This window comes from Artemia sp. Qi Xiang Cuo, chromosome 1 (genome assembly GCF_049724085.1).
Source record: "Artemia sp. Qi Xiang Cuo chromosome 1, ASM4972408v1, whole genome shotgun sequence".
Lineage (NCBI taxonomy): Eukaryota > Metazoa > Arthropoda > Branchiopoda > Anostraca > Artemiidae > Artemia > Artemia sp. Qi Xiang Cuo.
Window position 1 is genome coordinate 37,974,034 of NC_142794.1, and position 18,651 is coordinate 37,992,684.

General features: G+C 36.5%; 1 protein-coding gene and 2 non-coding genes across 3 annotated transcripts; all 3 read right to left on the minus strand.

Annotated features, from left to right (window-relative positions):
• Positions 1-2,591: 2,591 nt before the first annotated feature.
• Positions 2,592-3,110, minus strand: LOC148956271 (uncharacterized). Its single transcript, XM_089090149.1, has one exon. The coding sequence runs from the start codon at positions 3,108-3,110 to the stop codon at positions 2,592-2,594; it is 519 nt and encodes a 172-aa protein (XP_088946275.1).
• A 473-nt stretch (positions 3,111-3,583) lies between these two features.
• LOC148956272 (U1 spliceosomal RNA) lies at positions 3,584-3,747 on the minus strand. The gene has a single exon (XR_016142552.1). It is a non-coding gene; the product is annotated as a U1 spliceosomal RNA (small nuclear RNA).
• An 11,179-nt stretch (positions 3,748-14,926) lies between these two features.
• LOC148956273 (U1 spliceosomal RNA) lies at positions 14,927-15,089 on the minus strand. The gene has a single exon (XR_016142583.1). It is a non-coding gene; the product is annotated as a U1 spliceosomal RNA (small nuclear RNA).
• Positions 15,090-18,651: the final 3,562 nt, after the last annotated feature.

An 18,651-nucleotide genomic window follows, 5' to 3' on the forward strand; every position in this document is an offset into this window, starting at 1 on the left:
TTACCAAAAGTTGAATAACATGCATTAGAAAAAAATTTGGTGCAAAAAATACTCAAATTACACTGATTCAGGAATGGTGACCGTTTGTTCAGATTTAACATAACATCTTCTTTGTCGTGAAAACAATCTTGCAAAATTTCACAAAGAGCCTGAAACCCCTCGAAAATAGCGTCGGATCGAAGTAAAAAGTACACCATTGCATTTGACATAGCCAAAACTGTACACCGGAGGTGTACGGTCCCCCATTTCAAAAACTAAAGAAAAACCTATTCTAGCCATTCTACTTTTTTTCTTTTTCTTTCGCAGAGACCTAGCCTATTACTGGATGACTCATTTGAAAGCTAATGCTTCTAATGGCAGCTAAAAGCTAATACCCCTAATTCTGCTGCCTAACGGGAGAGGGATAGAATCTGGATTGAATGCATAAGTAAAGATTAATTAACATGAATTATTATACAGTAGAGTATTTTCTAGAACACTGAAGATCCTACTGGAGTATTTCCTATTGTTTTCTAATAATCATTTAACCTCCTATTCACTACTATATTTACCAATCTTCAAACCAAACGTTGAGTTGACATCATTTTTGGTGACTAATTAGCACATTTATTGTTGTTGTTTGTTCAGCACATATGGATGATCTACCCTTCCCACACCTGGCTTAACTGCTGCTGTGTCACTTAATCCACTTAAAGATTAGTGAGAATTGCCACATAAAAACAAAATACTTTTCAGACTGTCAGAGATGACTACCTCGAAGAAGTCTCAGCGCCAGCGTCCTATTAGCAACATCTTTTTTTCACTTCTCACTGTTTCTTGGTTTGCACACTTAGCCACTTCTCATTGTTTCTTACTTTACCACTTAGCTAGACTATAAACACAAAATATAAATATATACCTATCCAGCACGTTTCAACTTTCAATTCAATCCACAATGTTGAGTTGACATCACTTTTTGGGACTAATCAGCATGTTTCCATTTAATTCAAAGTGGTAGTTTCAGATGGCTGTCATTTATGATTAAGCGATGAAGCTTTAGATTTATGATTATTAGATATCGTCTCAAAATCATAAAAATAATCCTAAAATGTGAGCTCTACAAAATTCAACTTTTAGCAGAAAATTAGGTCATATTAGGAGCCTGTAGCACAAAAACCTGTGACTTTCTACCTTTCGGTGGCAAAAACCTGTGAACCCTTTGACCGTAAGAAAAACCTGGGAAGTTTCACAGGAAACCTGTGACTGTGGCAACACAGAGCCCGATGGCCTTTAGTATAGGAAACGCTATAGCGTTGCGGAATTTCGTTGTCTTTTCAATTGCTTCAACAAAAATACTCTATTTTTAACTATTTTTTGAACTTTAATGACATGGTACTAAAACTACATTCACAGAAAGAAACATAAATATTCAGTAATCAGGTTCAAAAATTATTTTAATGTAACTGAGTGGTCGATCTATTGCTGTAGTCAAAGGCCTCTCCTTTTTAAATGTTCCAAGAAGTTTAGCGGTAGTGAAGGAATTTTTAGTTTGAAATGTTGCAAGCGCAATTGACTTGATGAAATGTGTGGGGATCAAGGGCATATCAATTTTTAAGCCTAGCCTTTGGACTTAATCTAAATTTCAGGAATTTGATTCGATTCCTATTTCAATTCAAAAATCAGTATTTGATAATTACAGAGTATTTTCCAAAACAAAATGCATCAGGAATCTATAGAGTATATGCTCAACTCTCTCATATCCTTGGGATTTTAGGCACAGCTCTTCCATAATATTTCAAACGTGTAAGTTTATCAAGAAATTAATTTTTCCAAAGAGCCCAATGATCAATTTTAAATGTTCTATTATTGTCTTAACAACATCAAATTGTATGGTTTTTTCTTTCAACGTATGTGACATATAAAATGGTCCCAAAGGACAAAACTTTCAAGTGTGTGGACAAGGGTCCATGAAAACGCAGTCCCCCACTACGTGATATATAAAAGGGGGGTTCCGGTGATTTCCCCACGAGAAAATTCCCCTCCCCCTACCTCGAAGATTTCCCCCCGATAATTTTCCCCCGGATATTTCTCCCCGTAAGAGATTTCCCCTAGAAATTTCCCCCCGTAGGAGATCCCCCCCCTGGAAATTTCCCCCCGTATGAAATCCCCCCCGGTGACTTTCCCCCTAGGAGATTCCCCCCCCCTACGAGATGTCCCCCCTCTGAAAATTCTCCCCTCCCCCCTCTTGGAAATAATCGCCACCGGAGACTACCCTTGCCTCAAACTTATTTGCATCGGATGTCACCCATGGCTTGAAAATTGTTGCAAACTTCTTCTCTTTCTCGGCGGCCTAAAATATAAGAGCGAGTGGAGTACACTTTTAAATTGTCAAGTAAATAATTGGTTAACACGGTAATACATACACGGTTAAAACGCTACACTTTAAAACTAATATTTCTTGCAATAAGCCTCAGGTACTCCAGCGTCCCGACGTTCCCGTAGTTTCCCATCTGTTGTAGAAATCTGGCATTTAAATCCACATACTTTTTCTTAATTGGTTCACTGGATTGTCCCGCATTTGCTTGAATCACAACCGCCCTGTTAAGTGCTTGTTACCGTTTGAGTATGTCCATGAACTTCCAAAGTCTAGGGTGATGAGCCGAAACTGAAGACTGCAATCTTTTATGATAACCCTCAACATTTTTGTTTGTCCTGGGGAGTTCATCTTTCGCTCTGTCGAACATGTTCCAGACACGGGGCGGGAAGTTGCAAGGTACTCTCCTACTTCCACGCATTCTACCGATGTAATTATCTTCAAAGTAGGTGATGATCGGCCCAAACATATTGTCAGTAAGTTTTGCTACCACAGCTGTGAATGCAGAATGTACTTCTGAAATGGACACGAATGCAAGAGCAGCTAGTATTTGAACGGAGACTGCAAATTCATCGCCGTCTCTATTCACTTCAGTGGCAGCAAAGCCTTTCCTGAAGGAATTATGCACGCTCAACTCGAAATCAGACAGTACAGGTGTTGGACCTCCATTCATCAAATGAGAATTTAGTTCGGTAAGAATTTTCGTATACGTGTCGTCTGACTTGTTAGGCAGCAGTGCATAAACGCATGGAATCATCCAATTCTCGTACAGGCAGTGCACAACGTAAGGCTAGTAAAACAATTCGGGCACGGTCTTGAACGTTCCGTCGACGAACCAGTGAGAAGACGAATCGAGGAGATGAAATGATGGGTCCGTACCAAACATTAGGATTCTGTTTGAATCTCCATGACCGCTGTCGTAAATTAGCACGGACCTAGTGGAGCTAGGAGGGTCGGAATCTACTACGAGGGGAAATTTCCAGGGGGAACCTCGTACGGGGGGAAATTTCCAGGGGGAATCTCCTACGGGGGGAAATTACCAAGGGGAAAATTCATCATCGTCTCTATTCATTTCGTGGCTGGAAAGCCTTTCCTGAAGATATTCTGCACGCCCAACTCGAAGTCAGACAATACAGATTTTGGACCTCCGGGGGGGATCTTCTCGGGGGGGGGGGGAATCTCCTAGACCCATAAAATGGGGCCAAAGGTCTAAACTTTTCAGTGTGTGGACAAGGGTCCGTAAAAACGCAGTCCCTCACTACCAAAAATAACGCTGTTGAGTTATCCCCATTTGGGGTAATCACGGGAGTCAACCAATCCAAAGTGCATTGGAAAGACCTCACCCTGGAAGCGCCTCTTTCACGATCAAGGCAACTTCCTACCCAGGTAAGTATGATTAGTTCAAATCTAACATTTTAGTAATATCTTTCGACATAAATCCGGTTGCTTTGACTGCCATTCAGAAGCTCTATCTTAAATTAAAATCAAAGTAAGGAGATTTTTAGAATAAAAAAGAAATTTTGGTGTGAAGAGCGAGGCAATGAGGAGGTTTTATCCCCCTCATACATGGAACTTTGATACATGGAACATGGATGCAATTACTATTGCTTTGAGTTTTAATATTGCTCTGTACTTTAAGTGGAATTTTTTTTTTTTTTTATTAAATCACTGAAAAGGAGAACCAACTCTCGGGGGAAAATATTAACTTGCTTCTGATTTTGAATAGCCAAAAACAGCCAATAGCTTATTTTCCTTTATCCTGAGCTCGAGTAATTCCAAATCAGGTTTTTTATAATATTCATTCATGGTAATGGAAGTTTTATTTTATTTTATTCAACATTTGGAGAAAATTGCACAAATTTTCTTTAATTACAATTTTCTCACATTAAATTTTGGCAAAACCTAAAGTTAATCTGAACAAAAAAACTGATTAGAAATATCGAAATCGATTATCGAAAGTAAAAATATCAATATATCGTTTAATCAAATTTTTGCCCAAAACTATCCCTTGCCCGCTTAAAATTACCTAACAATGTAGCCAGAAGACTATATTTAAGAATAGATAGCCGTCAAGTATAACCAGTAAAATTAGAGCATAAACTTATCAAAGCACCCTACGCTATTCATTCAAACTATGCAATTCTTGAAAATACCACGAACAGATAAATGTATATATATATATATATATATATATATATATATATATATATATATATATATATATATATATATATATATATATATATATATATATATATATATATATATATATATATATATATATATATATATATATATATATATATATATATATATATATATATATATATATATTAAATATATATATAATATCCAGAACTTTCAACTACGTTGAAAAGATGGCTATCTCAAAATATTATTTTGATGTGTTTAGTCAAATCGTGGGCGTGAGAGGGGTGTTAGTTGGCCTCCAATCAGTTTCGACTAGTCTTTTAAGAAGGGCACTAGCCCTTTCAATTTCCAAATGAGTGAGCCTTTTTTGAAGTTTCTACGACAATTTTTTCTGTAAAAAACCTTAAATGACCCCAGGGCATAACTTACAACCTTTGCCAGGAGGGTTGTGGGGGGGGGGGGGGGCTGTCATCCTCAAAGACCATATTTCCAGACCTTTTAATGACGCTGAACAAAATGAATATCTAAAATTTTTGATTGTAGGTGTTTGGGGACTTTCGACTATTAAAAAGGGCACTAACCCTTTCAATTTCCAATCGAATGAGCCCTTTTTGAAATTTCTATGAAAAAGCTTTCTATAAAAACCTTATATGCCCCCAGGGTATAACTTATAACCCTTGCCCTGAGGGCTATGGGGGGTGTCATCCTTAAAGACCTAATTTTCAAAACTATCAACTATGTTAAACAAAATGGCTATCTAAAAATTTTGATTAGATGTATTTGGGGAAAATGTGGTCGTGAGAGGAGGGTTAGTTGCCCTCCAATAACTTTTGACTGTTAAAAAGGGCACTAGCCCTTTGAATTTTCAATCGAATGAGCCCTTTTTCAAATTTCTAAGACAAAACTTTCAATAAAAACCTTATATGCCCCAGGGCATAGCCTATAACCCTAGCTCTGAGGGCTCTGAGGGGGTTATCATCCTCAAGCACCTATTTTCTAGAACTCTTAACTGTGTTGAACAGAATGACCACCTAACAATTTTGATTAGATGCGTCTGGTTCAAATGTTGGAGGGAAAGGGGGGTTAATTGCCCTTAAATAATTTTCGACTCTTAATATTGGCAATAGCCATTTCAATTTCCAATCGAATGAGCCCATTTTGAAGTTTCTACGACAACGCTTTTTATGAAAACCTTATATGCCCTAGGGGCATAATTTACAACCCTTGCCCTGAGGGCTCTGGGGGGAGTGTCCTCCTCAAAAACATAATTTCTTTTAGGAAATCAACTACGCTGAACAAAATGGCTATTTCAAAATTTTTATTGGATGTGTTTGGGCAAATGGTGGGTGTGGAAGGGGTATTAGTTGCATTCCAATCACTTTCGACTGTTAAAAACGGCGCTAGCCATTCCAATTTCCAATCGAATAAAAAAGGCACTTTCGACTAATAAAAAGGCACTAGTCCTCTCAATTTCATATCGAATGAGCCCTTTTTGAAGCTTCTACGACAAAACTTTTCTATAAGAACCTTATATGCCCCAGGGGTATTACTTACGACCAATGTCCTGAGGGCTATGGGGGATGGGGTGTCATCCTCAAATTAAAAATTGGAGTTTCTAACTTATATTACTCATTTGGGCAAGCTAAACTAATTTGAACCAAAGAAAAAGAGCCGGCAGAGCTGCGATTGCAATTAATTTCTGTCACTGGCAGCTAATGAAAACGCTTCTCCTTCAGGATTCGTATGTATGTTTTCGTACATGGCAAAGTTAATAATTGCTCCATTCAAATTGGACTTTATTCAGTTTTCATGTAAATGAACAGATTTTAATTTCTCTCCCCATAGTGTTTAATGACTTTGCACTTATTAGGATAGCATTTATTTTAATGCCTAAATTTTTAAGGAAAGTGTAATTGTATACTGAAAATTACTGATATCACAGCGCGTGTAAGACTATGACAGGCGTTATAGATTAGTTTGTTGTTGTGAATCTATGTAATAACTTTTGATTCCCAAATCAATATTCTTGTTCTTTATACTGGGCTTTTGTGTTTTCAGTTAAGCACTGGTTTTCTGTAATCCTACAAATGTAGAGAAATATCACCAGTTGGTTTATTTGCACTAGTTTTATCGATATATGTTAGATAGACTGTGAAGTAATAATTTTTGTTCGTTTTGAGTTTCATCTTCGCTCTTTACTTCCCTCAAAAAAACTTTGTTTTTTCTTTAATTTAATCATTCTAATGAACAGACGTGTCAAAATAGGTATCACAATTAAGTCTGCTGTTGCCAATTATGAAAAGTAGAAGCCAAGCAAATTTTTAAACTGAAAACTAAAAAAACAGAAAAAATGAGGTCGGACCACGTTTTCCGATTAACATTTTCAGTATTACTTTAGTTTTTCAAAAATTCAAAAACTAACGGACTAAAACAAGCTTTGTAAGCAGCAGCACCTTCTAATTAGGATAAGGTTATAGGTAATCCTCGGCTTCTATAAAATTCGGGCTTAACATTTTAAACGTTTATGTCTTAAACGTCTAAACATCGGTCCAATCGTAAGGGTTTTCAAACAGTTTGTAGTCACAAAATGTAAGTAAGGAGTCAGTCGGACGGATAGTAACTGCGTCTCTAAGAAAAGGGAGAAAAATCTGTTCATCAAAAGAAAGGGCTTTTTATGCTGATTCTGAACATATAAAATCTATTAGGTTTATTGATAGCCATTAAAAGGTATGAGCCCCAACAAACTTTCAAATTTCCGAAAAAGGAGAGAAACACCCCCCAAAAAAATAAACTGAATGAAAATCGTGCCCATAGATTCAGTGTATTTGAGAAACCTGATGTGATTGCAAGCTCCTACAAAAAATAATCAATGTTAGTGCTTTTGCGGGTCCAGAAGAAAGGTCCCGGATGTGTGTTTACTTGTCGGCTGGTTAGATTTTTTTTTTTTTTTTTTTTTTTTTTTTTTTTTTTTTTTAGGGGTGGTTATATCGGATAGCCCTAAAAAATCTGGAGATTATTCATTCGAAAGAAAATTAACAGTTCTTATGCCTTTTTTGAGTGACCATAAAGATTGTGCCACGTGAAAGTGGCACATCCTTCCATTTTGTGGCACCAGAATACGATTTTGCCCCTTGGAGGACCAAGTTGTTATCGATATAAAATAGAAGGATTTTCAATCAATTTAAAAGTAAAAAAAAAAACTATCGATTGAGCTTTCCATTTTCAAAGGAAGTAATACCAGACAGTGGCTTATTCATTTCAAAAAAGTCACATAGTCTATACATGATAGATGTTTAATAATAACCTTTATCTCATTGCTTGATTTAACTAAGTTGATCCACTTGATTTTTCTGACAGATTAATTTTGAAGATATTTTCAAAAAATATACCTCTTCCCGTACCTCTTCTCTTTAAAGAGAAGAGGTACGGGTAAATCCCCCTTCGTCCCAATGGGGAAGAAAGAAGACATTGAACTATGTGTATGAACAAGGAAATCCAAAACCTTTCCCCCTTGAATTTCGGCAAAAATAAAGGCCCCTGCGTTTTTGAATACCCCCTCCCTGACGGGGCATTCAGCATCTGTATTACCACTTGTTTTATTTTTACAGCTATTCCTTTCAGCTGTATTGAATATCAATTGGTGAATTTTGTTTTAATTGGCAGGGAAACATCTTAATTCATGTTGCAATTTTTCGTTTTGGCGTCTACGTTTTCAGTATATGCGACTCATGCGTAAAAACTCTATTATCAATTTATATTAATGTAAAATATAATTTGAAAAACATTTTATAACAAATTTGAAAGTTTAATAGAGGTTTTGATAAAAAATTTCAAACTGAAAGTGTAATTAAGAATAAATAATCTGATTAAGATAAGTGAATACAGCGTACTTATAAACTCTGCTATAGACTCCAAGGAATCACTTCACTGTAAACCTTTATTATATCTAAATAATTTTTGAAGAGCTCTAAAATTGAGACCAGTTAACGCCGGTTTGACTAAATTGGGGCTCTAATAGTGGTTTCTTCATCCCTGAAAAAAGGGTATTTCCTTGAAAATTTATACGGCTTCTCGAAAAAATTTGGTTCAACGAAAATCACCCAATATTGGTGTCCTACCTAGTGGCCATCTCTAGCATACATTACGCTATATTAGTGTTGGGCGATATCTTAATCAATATTTCTGATCAATTTTTGAAAATAAAGAGTATTTTGGACATTATTTAAATTTTTAATAAAATAAGTAAACTTCCATTGCATGAATAAACATTACAAAAGCCCTGATTTGGAATGAATCAGCTGAGGATAAAGAAAAATAAACTACTGGCTTAGACAATCAGTAGCATGTCAACATTTTCCCCTGAGAATTGGTTCTGCCTTTCAGTGATTAAATAAAACAAATCGTTTTTTTCAACTGAAAGTAAGGAGCAACATTAAAACTTAATAGAATAGAAATTTTTCCGTATATAATGGGTATAACCCCTCTTCAATACCTCGCTCTTCGAGCCAAAGTTTCTTGTTACCCCCTCATATACGTAATAATTTCTGTTTGTTTTAGTTTTAATTTTTCTCCTTACTTTCAGTTGAAAAACTTGTTTATTTATTTAATTTCTGATCGTTTTTTAAATAATGCTGGGAAATCTGACGCCCCCTTCATAGAAATGTCCCTTCCCCTAAGGAAAGATCCTCCCCCGTAACCCCCTCCTCCGACTCCCCCCCCACCAGAAAAAATATATCCTGAAATGTCTGTATACTTCTTCCCATTAACCAATACTATATCTAAACAATGGGCAAAGTTCATAACTTGCGGCTCTTCCCGCAGGAACTGGGGGGGGGGGGATTAAGTAATCTTCAAATACATATTTATTAGATTTTCGACTATGCTGAACAAAATAGCTATCTCAAATTTTTTTTTTTAATAAAAATAGTGTTGTGAGAAAGTCAAACTTTAGCGTAAAGTGCGAGGCGTTGCGGAGGGGACAGCCCATTTCATATACGGAATAATTTCTGTTCGTTTTAAGTTTTAACGTCGTTCCTTACTTTCAGTTAAAAAAAAACATGTTTTTTTATTTAATTTTTGAACGTTTTTGATTAAGGCTGGTTTTGATTTTGGCTCACCTTACATGAATAATTAAAACAAAATTTGCATATTAATTTTACTTTTATTTGGTTAAATGGCTTTCTCGAAACTTGTTTAATTTTATTTACGAACGTTTTTATTAGTAATAAATATACGTAACTTACGTAACGAACTTCTATGTTAATATATTTTTAATACGTATATTAGGAGGTTCGCCCCCTAGTCAATACTTTGCTCTTTAAGCTAAAGTTCATATTTCTGTTCCAATTCTTTAAAAATGACCGATTAATCACAAAGGCCGTTAATTAGAATAAATAGCTCTTATGAAAGTACTGAGAAATCTTTGGATTAAAGAGCGAGGTATTGACTAGTGGGTGAACCCAATCATATATGTAATAATTTCTGTTAGTTTTAAATTTTGATGTTGCTCCTTACTTTCAGTAGTAAAACTTGTTCTTTTATATTTAATTTCTGATCTTTTTTTTTAAATAATGCTGGGAAATCCGGCGTCCCATTCATAGCAATGTCTCTTCCCCCATGAAGACTTCCTTCATGGAAAGATCCACCCACATAGCCCCCGACCCGACCCCCCCCCCCCCATCCCCCACTACCAGAAAAAATCCCCCCTGAAAACGTCTGTATACTTCCCAATAACCAATGCTATATGTTAACATTGGAAAAAGTTCATAACTTTCAGCCCTCCCCCCGTGGACTTCGGGGGATTAAGTCATTCTAAAAGACATAATTATCATATTTTCGACCATGCTGAACAAAATGGCTATCTCAAAATTTTGATCGGGTGACTTTGGGAAAAACTGAGCGTGGGAGGGGGCCTAGTTGCCCTCCATTTTTTGGTCACTTAAAAAGGGCACTAGAACTTTTAATATCTGTTCCAATGAGCCCTCCCACGATATTCTAGGACCACTGGGTTGATACGATCACCCCTGGGAAAAAAAAATAAAAAAATAAACACGCATCCGTGATCTTTCTTCTGGCAAAAAATGCAAAATTCTACATTTTTGTAGATAGGAGCTTGAAACCTCTACAGTAGGGTTCTGTGATACGCTGAATATGATGGTGTGATTTTCATTAAGGTTCTATAATTTTTAAGGGGTCTTTCCCCCTTTTTTCGAAAATCAGCCAAATTTCCTCAGGCACGTAACTTTTGATGGGTAGGACTAAACTTGATAAAATTTGTGTATTTGAAATCAGCATTAAAATCAGATTGTTTTGATGTATCTATTGATATCAAAATCCCGTTTTCTAGAGTTTCGGCTACAATTGAGCCGGGTCGCTCCTTTTGAATTTTTGAATTAGTGCCCTTTTTAATAGTCGAAAGTGATTGGAGGGCAACAAACCCCCCTCTCACGCCCACAATTTCCCCAAACACATCCAATCAAAATTTGAGATAGCCATTTTGTTCAACGTAGTCGAAAGTTCTGGAAATTAGGTCCTTGAGGATGATAACCCCCGACAGCCCTAAGGGCAAGGGTTGTAAGTTAAGCCCTTGGGGCATATAAGTTTTTTTTTTATAGAAAGTGTTGTTGTAGAAACTTCAAAAAGGGCTCATTTGATTGAAAATTTAAATGGCTAGTGCCCTTTTTAACAGTCGAAAGTGATTGGAAGACAATTAACGCCCCTTCCACGCCTATCATTTATCCTAACACAAGCAATCAAAATTTTGAGATTGCCATTATGATCAATGTAGCCGAAAGGTCCGGAAATTATACCTTTGAGGATGACACTCCCCCCACAGCCCTCAGGGTAAGGGTTGTAAGTTATGCCCCGGGGTCATATAAGGTTTTTATTGAAAGCTTTGTCGTAGAAACTTGAATAAGGGTTCATTCAATTGAAAATTCAAAGGACTAGTGCCCTTTTTAATAGTCGAACGTGATTTGAGGGCAACTAACCCCCCTCGAACGCCCACCTTTTCCCCAAACACAGACAATAAAAATTTTTAGATAGCCATTTTGTTCAACGCAGTTAAAAAATTTAGAAATTAGGTCTTTGAGGATGATAACCCCCTCAGAGCCCTAGGGCCAAGGGTTTTAAGCTATGCCCTGGGGGCACATAAGGTTTTTATAGATAGTGATGTTGTAGGAACTTCAAAATGGGCTTGTGCCCTATATGCTAATGGAAGCCCTTCTATATGCTAATGGAAATTAGAAGGGCTTGTGCCCTTTTTAATAGTCGAAAGTGATTGAACGATAACTAACATCCCAGGGTTGTAGGATTGTAGGGCAAGGGTTGTAAGTTATGCCCTGGGGGCACATAAGGTTTTTTTTTATAGAAAGTTTTGTTGTAGAAACTTCAAAAAGGAATCATTTGATTGCAAATTAAAACGGCTAGTGCCCTTTTTAACAGTCGAAAGTGATTGGATGGCAAGTGACCCCCCCTCTCACGCCCATCAATTCCCCAATCACATCCAATCAAATTTTTGAGATAGTCATTTTTTTCAACGTAGTCGAAAGTTCTGGAAATTAGGTCCTTGAGGATGATAACCCCCGACAGCCCTAAGGGCAAGGGTTGTAAGTTAAGCCCTTGGGGCATATAAGTTTTTTTTTTTATAGAAAGTGTTGTTGTAGAAACTTCAAAAAGGGCTCATTTGATTGAAAATTGAAATGGCTAGAGCCCTTTTTAATAGTCGAAAGTGATTGGAAGGCAACTAACCCCCTTCCACGACTACCATTTATCCTAACACATCCAATCAAAATTTTGAGATAGCAATTTTGTTCAAAGTAGTTGAAAGGTCCTGAAATTATATCTTTGAGGATGACACCCCCCTCACAGCCCTCAAGGTAAGGATTGTAAGTTATACTATAGGGGCATATAAGGTTTTTTATTGAAATCTTTGTCGTAGATACTTAAAAAAGGGCTCATTCAATTGAAAATTTCTAGGGCTAGTGCCTTTTTCAAAGATCGAAGGTGAGTGGGGGGCAACTAATCCCCCTCTAATGCCCACTTTTTCCCCAAACACATTCAATAAAAATTTTTAGATAGCCATTTTGTTCAACGTAGTTAAAAAGTGTTGTTGAATTAGAAAGTGTTGTTGTAGAAACTTCAAAAATTAATCATTCGATTGCAAATTGAAACGGCTAGTGCTCTTTTTAACAGTCGAAAGTGATTGGATGGCAAGTGGCCCCCCCCCCTCTCACGCCCATCATTGCCACAATCACATCCAATCAAATTTTTGAGATAGCCATTTTGTTCAACGTACTTGAAAGGTCCGGAAATTATGTCTTTGAGGATGACAACCCCCTCACAGCCCTCAGGTCAAGGGTTATAAGTTATGCTCTGGGGCATATAAGGTTTTTATACGTCTTAATCGCTTAAGTGCAAATTTACCTTTTTGAGAAGAGAAAATCAGGTGTTTCTCACTCTTTCATCAACTTGACTGAATAGTTGAAACTTTAATTGCTGAGAACCCACTGGCTCAGCCTTAAATCAGAGATATATGATCCTAGCCTTTTAGCTGACAATAGTCGGAACTAGCATTGATCAAAAGCGTTTATTCACGGTAATGGAGTTTATAGGGCATTTCACTTTTTAAGACTAGCCTTTGGACTTAATCTAAGTTTCAGCAATTTGATTCGATTCCTAGTTCAATTTAAAAATCAATATTTAATCATTACAGAGTATTTCCCAAAACTAAATGCATCAGGAATCTATAGAGTATACAATCAACTCTCTCACATGCTCGGGATTTTAGGCACAATTCTTCCGTAATATTTCAAACATGTAAGTTTATCAAGAAATAAATTTTTTCAAAGGGCCCAATGATCAATTTTAAATGTTCTATTATTGTCTTAACAGCATCAAATTGTATACTTTTTTCTTTCAACGTATGTGATATATAAAAGGGGGCTCCGCTGATTTCCTCCGAGAAAATCCCCCCCCCCCAGAAATTTCCCCCCGTAGGAGATTCCCCCCCCCCCGAAATTTCCCCCCGTAGGAGATTCCCTCCCCCCGGTGATATTCCCCCTAGGAGATGCCCACCCACCCACCCCCCGCTGAAAATTCTCCCCCATCTCGGAAATAATCGCCACCGGAGACTACCCTTGCCTCAGACTTATTTGCATCGTGTGTCAACCATGGCTTGAAAATTGTTGCAAACTTCTTCTCTTTCTCGGTGGCCTAAAATATAAGAGCGAGTGGAGTACACCTTTTAATTGTAAAGTAAATAATTGGTTATAAACGGTAATACATAGACGGTTAAAACGCTACACTTAAAACTAATATTTCTTGCAATAAGCTTAAGGTACTCCAGCGTCCTGACGTTCCCGTAGTTTCCCATCTGTCGTAAAAATCTGGCACTTAAATCTACATACTTTTTCTTAATTGGTTCAATGAATTGTCCCGCATTTGCTAGAATCACAACCGCCCTGTTAAGTGCTTGTTCACACTTGAGGATGTCCAAGAACTTCCAAAGGCTAGGGTGATGAGTCAAAACTGAAGACTGCAATCTTCTATGATAACCCTCAACATTGTTGTTTGTCCTGGGGAGTTCATCTTTCGCTCTGTTCAACATGTTCCAGACACGGGGCGGAAAGTTGCATAGGTACTCTTCTACTTCCACGCATTCTACCAATGTAGTTATCTTCAAAGTAGGTGACGATCGGCCCAAACACATTGGGAGTGAGTTTCGCTGCGACAGCTTTGAATGCAGAATTTACTTCCGAAATGGGCACGAATGCAAGAGCAGCTAGCATTTGAACGGAGACTGCAAATTCATCATCGTCTCTATTCATTTCAGTGGCTGGAAAGCCTTTCCTGAGTGTATTCTGCACTCCCAACTCGAAATCAAACAATACAGATGCCGGACCTCCATTCGTCAAATGAGACTTTAGTTCGGTAAGAACTTTCGTATACGTGTCCTCTGACTTGTTAGGCAGCAGTGCGTAAACGCATGGAATCACCGGATCCTCGTACAGGCAGTGCACAACGTAAAGCTAATAGAACAACTCGGGCACGGTCTTGAACGTTCCGTCGACAAACCAGTGAGAAGACGAATCGAGGAGCTGAACTGATGCGTCCGTACAAAAATTAGGATTCTGTTTGAATCTCCATGACCGCTGTCGTAAATTAGAACGGACCTTGTGGAGCTAGGAGGGTCCGAATCTCCTACGGGGGGAAATTACCAGGGGGAAATCTCCTACGGGGGAAATCTCATATGTGGGGAAATCTCCTACGGGGGGAAATTTCCGGGGGAAAATCTCCTACGGGGGAAATTTCCGCGGGGGGATTTACCGGGGAAAACCCTGGGGGGGGGGAGGGAATTTTCTCGGGGGAAATCTCCTAGACCCATAAAAGAGGCCCAAAGAACAAAACTTTTCAGTGTGTGGAAAAGGCTCCGTGAAAACACAGTCCCCCACTACCAAAATTACGCTGTTGAGTTACCGCCATTTGGGGTAATCACGGGGGTCAGCCAGTCCAAAGTGCATTGGGAAGACCTCACCCTGGAAGCACCTCTTTCACAATCAATGCAGCTTCCCAGCCAGGTAAGTATGATTAATTCAAATCTAACATTTTAGTAATATCTTTCGACACAAATTCGGTTGCTTTGACTGCCATTCAGAAGCTCTATCTTAAATTATAATCAGAGTAAGGAGATTTTTAAAATAAAAAAGAAATTTTGGTGGGAAGAGCGAGGTAATGAGGAGGTATTATCCCCCTCATACATGGAACAATTACTATTTCTTCGAGTTTTAATGTTGCTCTGTACTTTCAGTGGGAAGTTTTTTTTAATCACTGAAAAGCAGAAACAACTCACAGGGGAAAATATTAACATGCTGCTGATTTTGAATAGCCAAAAACAGCCATTAGCTTATTTTCCTTTATCCTGAGCTCGAGGAATTGTAAATCAAGGTTTTTATAATGTTCATTCATGTAAAGGAAGTTATATTGTATTTTATTCAAAATTTGGAAAAAATTGCGCAAAATATCTTTAATTACAATTTCATTGATTAAATTTTGGCAAAACCTAAAGTTCATCTGGGCAAAACTACTGATAAGAAATATCGAAATCGATTATCAAATATCGAAAGTAAAAATATCAATATATCGTTTAATCAAATTATCACCCAAAACTATCCCTTATCCGCTTAAAATTACCTAACAATGTAGCCACAAGACTGTATTTAAGAATAGATAGCCATCAAGTATAACCAGTAAAATTAGAGCATAAACATATCAAAGCATCCTAAGCTTTGAACCCTAGAAGTAGTATGTGCATTTCCATAATGGTTGGCGCTATACCCCTTTGGTAGGGAGTACGTAGTCCCTGAGTCCCAAGTTCATGGTCACGGGGGAAAACCAAGAAATGTTTTTGTCAACAGAGACCTTGGGAAAAACCCTAGTTACCTAACATGTTTGTGAACAATTTTGGGAAAACCTAATTGGTTTCTCAACAGGGGAAGACCTTGGGGAAAAATATACCTTCAATATGCGGTCACCACTGAAGTACTACGTAAAATGGGGAAAACCCAATTACTTAAATTGTTTGCTGGTTTTGGGAAAATCCAATTCACTTGGGCAATAGGTATTGTGATTGGTTAATTTTTTTTTGATATGAAACCGGGACTTTGGGGGGAAACCCATGACCTTCTGAAATGTACATATAAGGTGAGAAATCAATAATAATATTATCATTAGTTTGATAGCACTCGACTGGTGCAGAATAGTTAAGTGAGTAAATTATGTCTGAGAAAAGAAATTTGGATTATGCTGATTCTATGGAATGGGATTATACTGATTCTATGGAGTGGGTTCTTTTTTTATTATTCTTAGTGAATATAAGTGGAAGAGAGATAGTCTTATTAAAATATATATTTATAAATTTCATAGCTATTGAATTATCAAGTAAATATCTAGTGAGGCTATATAATTTATAAACTAATATATATATATATATATATATATATATATATATATATATATATATATATATATATATATATATATATATATATATATATATATATATATATATATATATATATATATATATATATATATATATATATATATATATATATATATATATATATATATATATATATATATATATATATATATATATATATATTTATATATATATATATATATGTACTTCTTACCATTTTTGTAATAAATTGTTCCAAGAATATACTAAAATGAACATAAAATCCCATTTCATTTTTCACTTTTAAGCAATATTCCTTCAATAAAATTCCATTTTAACATGCTAACACTGTAATAATACTAAACGTTGTATCTTGACAATGTTAGCGGTTCACAGCATCAAGACGATTGCAATACGTTTCGAAGGCTATGGCGTTCCAAGATTTACTTTCACTTGAGATAAAAAATGAGATGGCGTATTTAACACTATGGAAAAGAAATGATATTTTTTTAAGACGAGGGGGAAACATTGAAAAGAAATAGCCTAGGGTTTCTGTTTTTTTTCAATTTTATTTAAATAACATGGTGTCAAACTCTAAATCAGAACCATGCAGATTTAAAATGGACTTTATATTTCGAAGAGGCAAGTCAAATATTTTCTTTAGCTATTTGTGTCTTACTATGCTATAATAAATGAGCCTGAAGCCTCAAAAAATGTAAAATAAATAAGTAAAAGTAGTGGGTCCCGTAAAGAGAGGGGGGCATACTCTTGAAAGTACTAGTCCCTAAAGATTTTATTACGCATACCTAAGTCATGTGCGGTACTATAGGGGGGGGACTTTTTTTTTAAATTTCAAATAAATAACATGGAGCCAAACTCTAAATCAGAACCATGTAGATTTAAAATGGACTTCTTATTTCGAAGAGGCAAGGAAAATATTTTTTTAGCTTTTTGTTTTACTCTGCTATAATAACTCAGCCTCATGCCCCCCCCCCCAAAAAAAAAGTAAAAGTAGTGAGGGCCCAATGGATTCCACGTTACTCATAGGGAGGGGGCACACTAGTGGATCTACTACACCCTAAAGTCTTTATTACGCATACCAGGATCTTATGCAATATTATAGTACAGTTGTTTGTTATGTAATGGTAATGAGCATCTATTTATTACCTCATAGGAACTGTTTCTTTACTTATGCAAATATTTTCTTCAAGATTTCTTTATCCTCTCTCTCTCTATCTTTCTTGTGTATGTTTGAACACAAGCCTCTAGAAATTAAAACTGAGACTGTTTTTCTTTTCTCAGGATTGAAAAGACTATATATTTGTAGCAAATAATTTGATTTTGCACTATATTTTTGTCTAGACCGATGCCAAAAAGAGGCCATCAAAAAGACCAAAAAAGATAAGAATTGTTGAATTGAAAGAGGTTCCACGAGCAGTCAATCGATGGGAAAATGAAGAAGAGAATCAGTCGCCAAAACATGTTAATACTTTTGTTATGAATAGTTTATTTAACCTAATTGAGATCATCCCTAGTCCTAGAATAGCAGAAGAACTCCCGATAACAAACGTGGACTCTTCACAAGCTATGATCAGCTCTTCTATCAAAAACGTAAGAGAAATTTAATTTATCCTCTCTCTCTCCCTCTTTCATGTGCGTGGTTGAACACAAGCCTCTTATTATGTATTTGTTTTTTAAATAGGTTTAGTTAAAAATTTATTAAAAAAAATAATAAGAGGGGAATGTAATAAATATGTGTTTGTGTATGATAAGACCCCCCCCCCCATCCTTGTACAAAAAAAAACTAGAGCTACAAAAAACAATTATTAGTTAGCATTCCATGACTTAGAAATTATAAACTGAGACTGGTCTTTTTTTCTCAGGATTAAAAAGACATTATATATTTTTAGCAAATAATTTGATTTTGCCATTATTTTCTAGACCGATGCCAAGAAGAGGCGACCAAACAACAAAAAAAACAAGAATTGTCGAATTGAAAGAGGTTCCACGTGCAGTCAATCGTAGGCAAAATGAAGAAGAGAATCAGTCACCAGGACATGTTGATCCTTCTGTTATGAATAGTTTATTGAGGCTGATTGAGACCATCCCTAGTCCTAGGACATCTATGTCAAACGAAATACATTTAGTGGAAGACAAAGATGAAAGCCAGTCCCCGGTCATGTTGATT

Bases quoted from the DNA above. Each gene is read 5' to 3' on its own strand.
- LOC148956271 (XM_089090149.1), bottom strand. From the start codon at position 3,110: ATGATTCCATGCGTTTATGCACTGCTGCCTAACAAGTCAGACGACACG.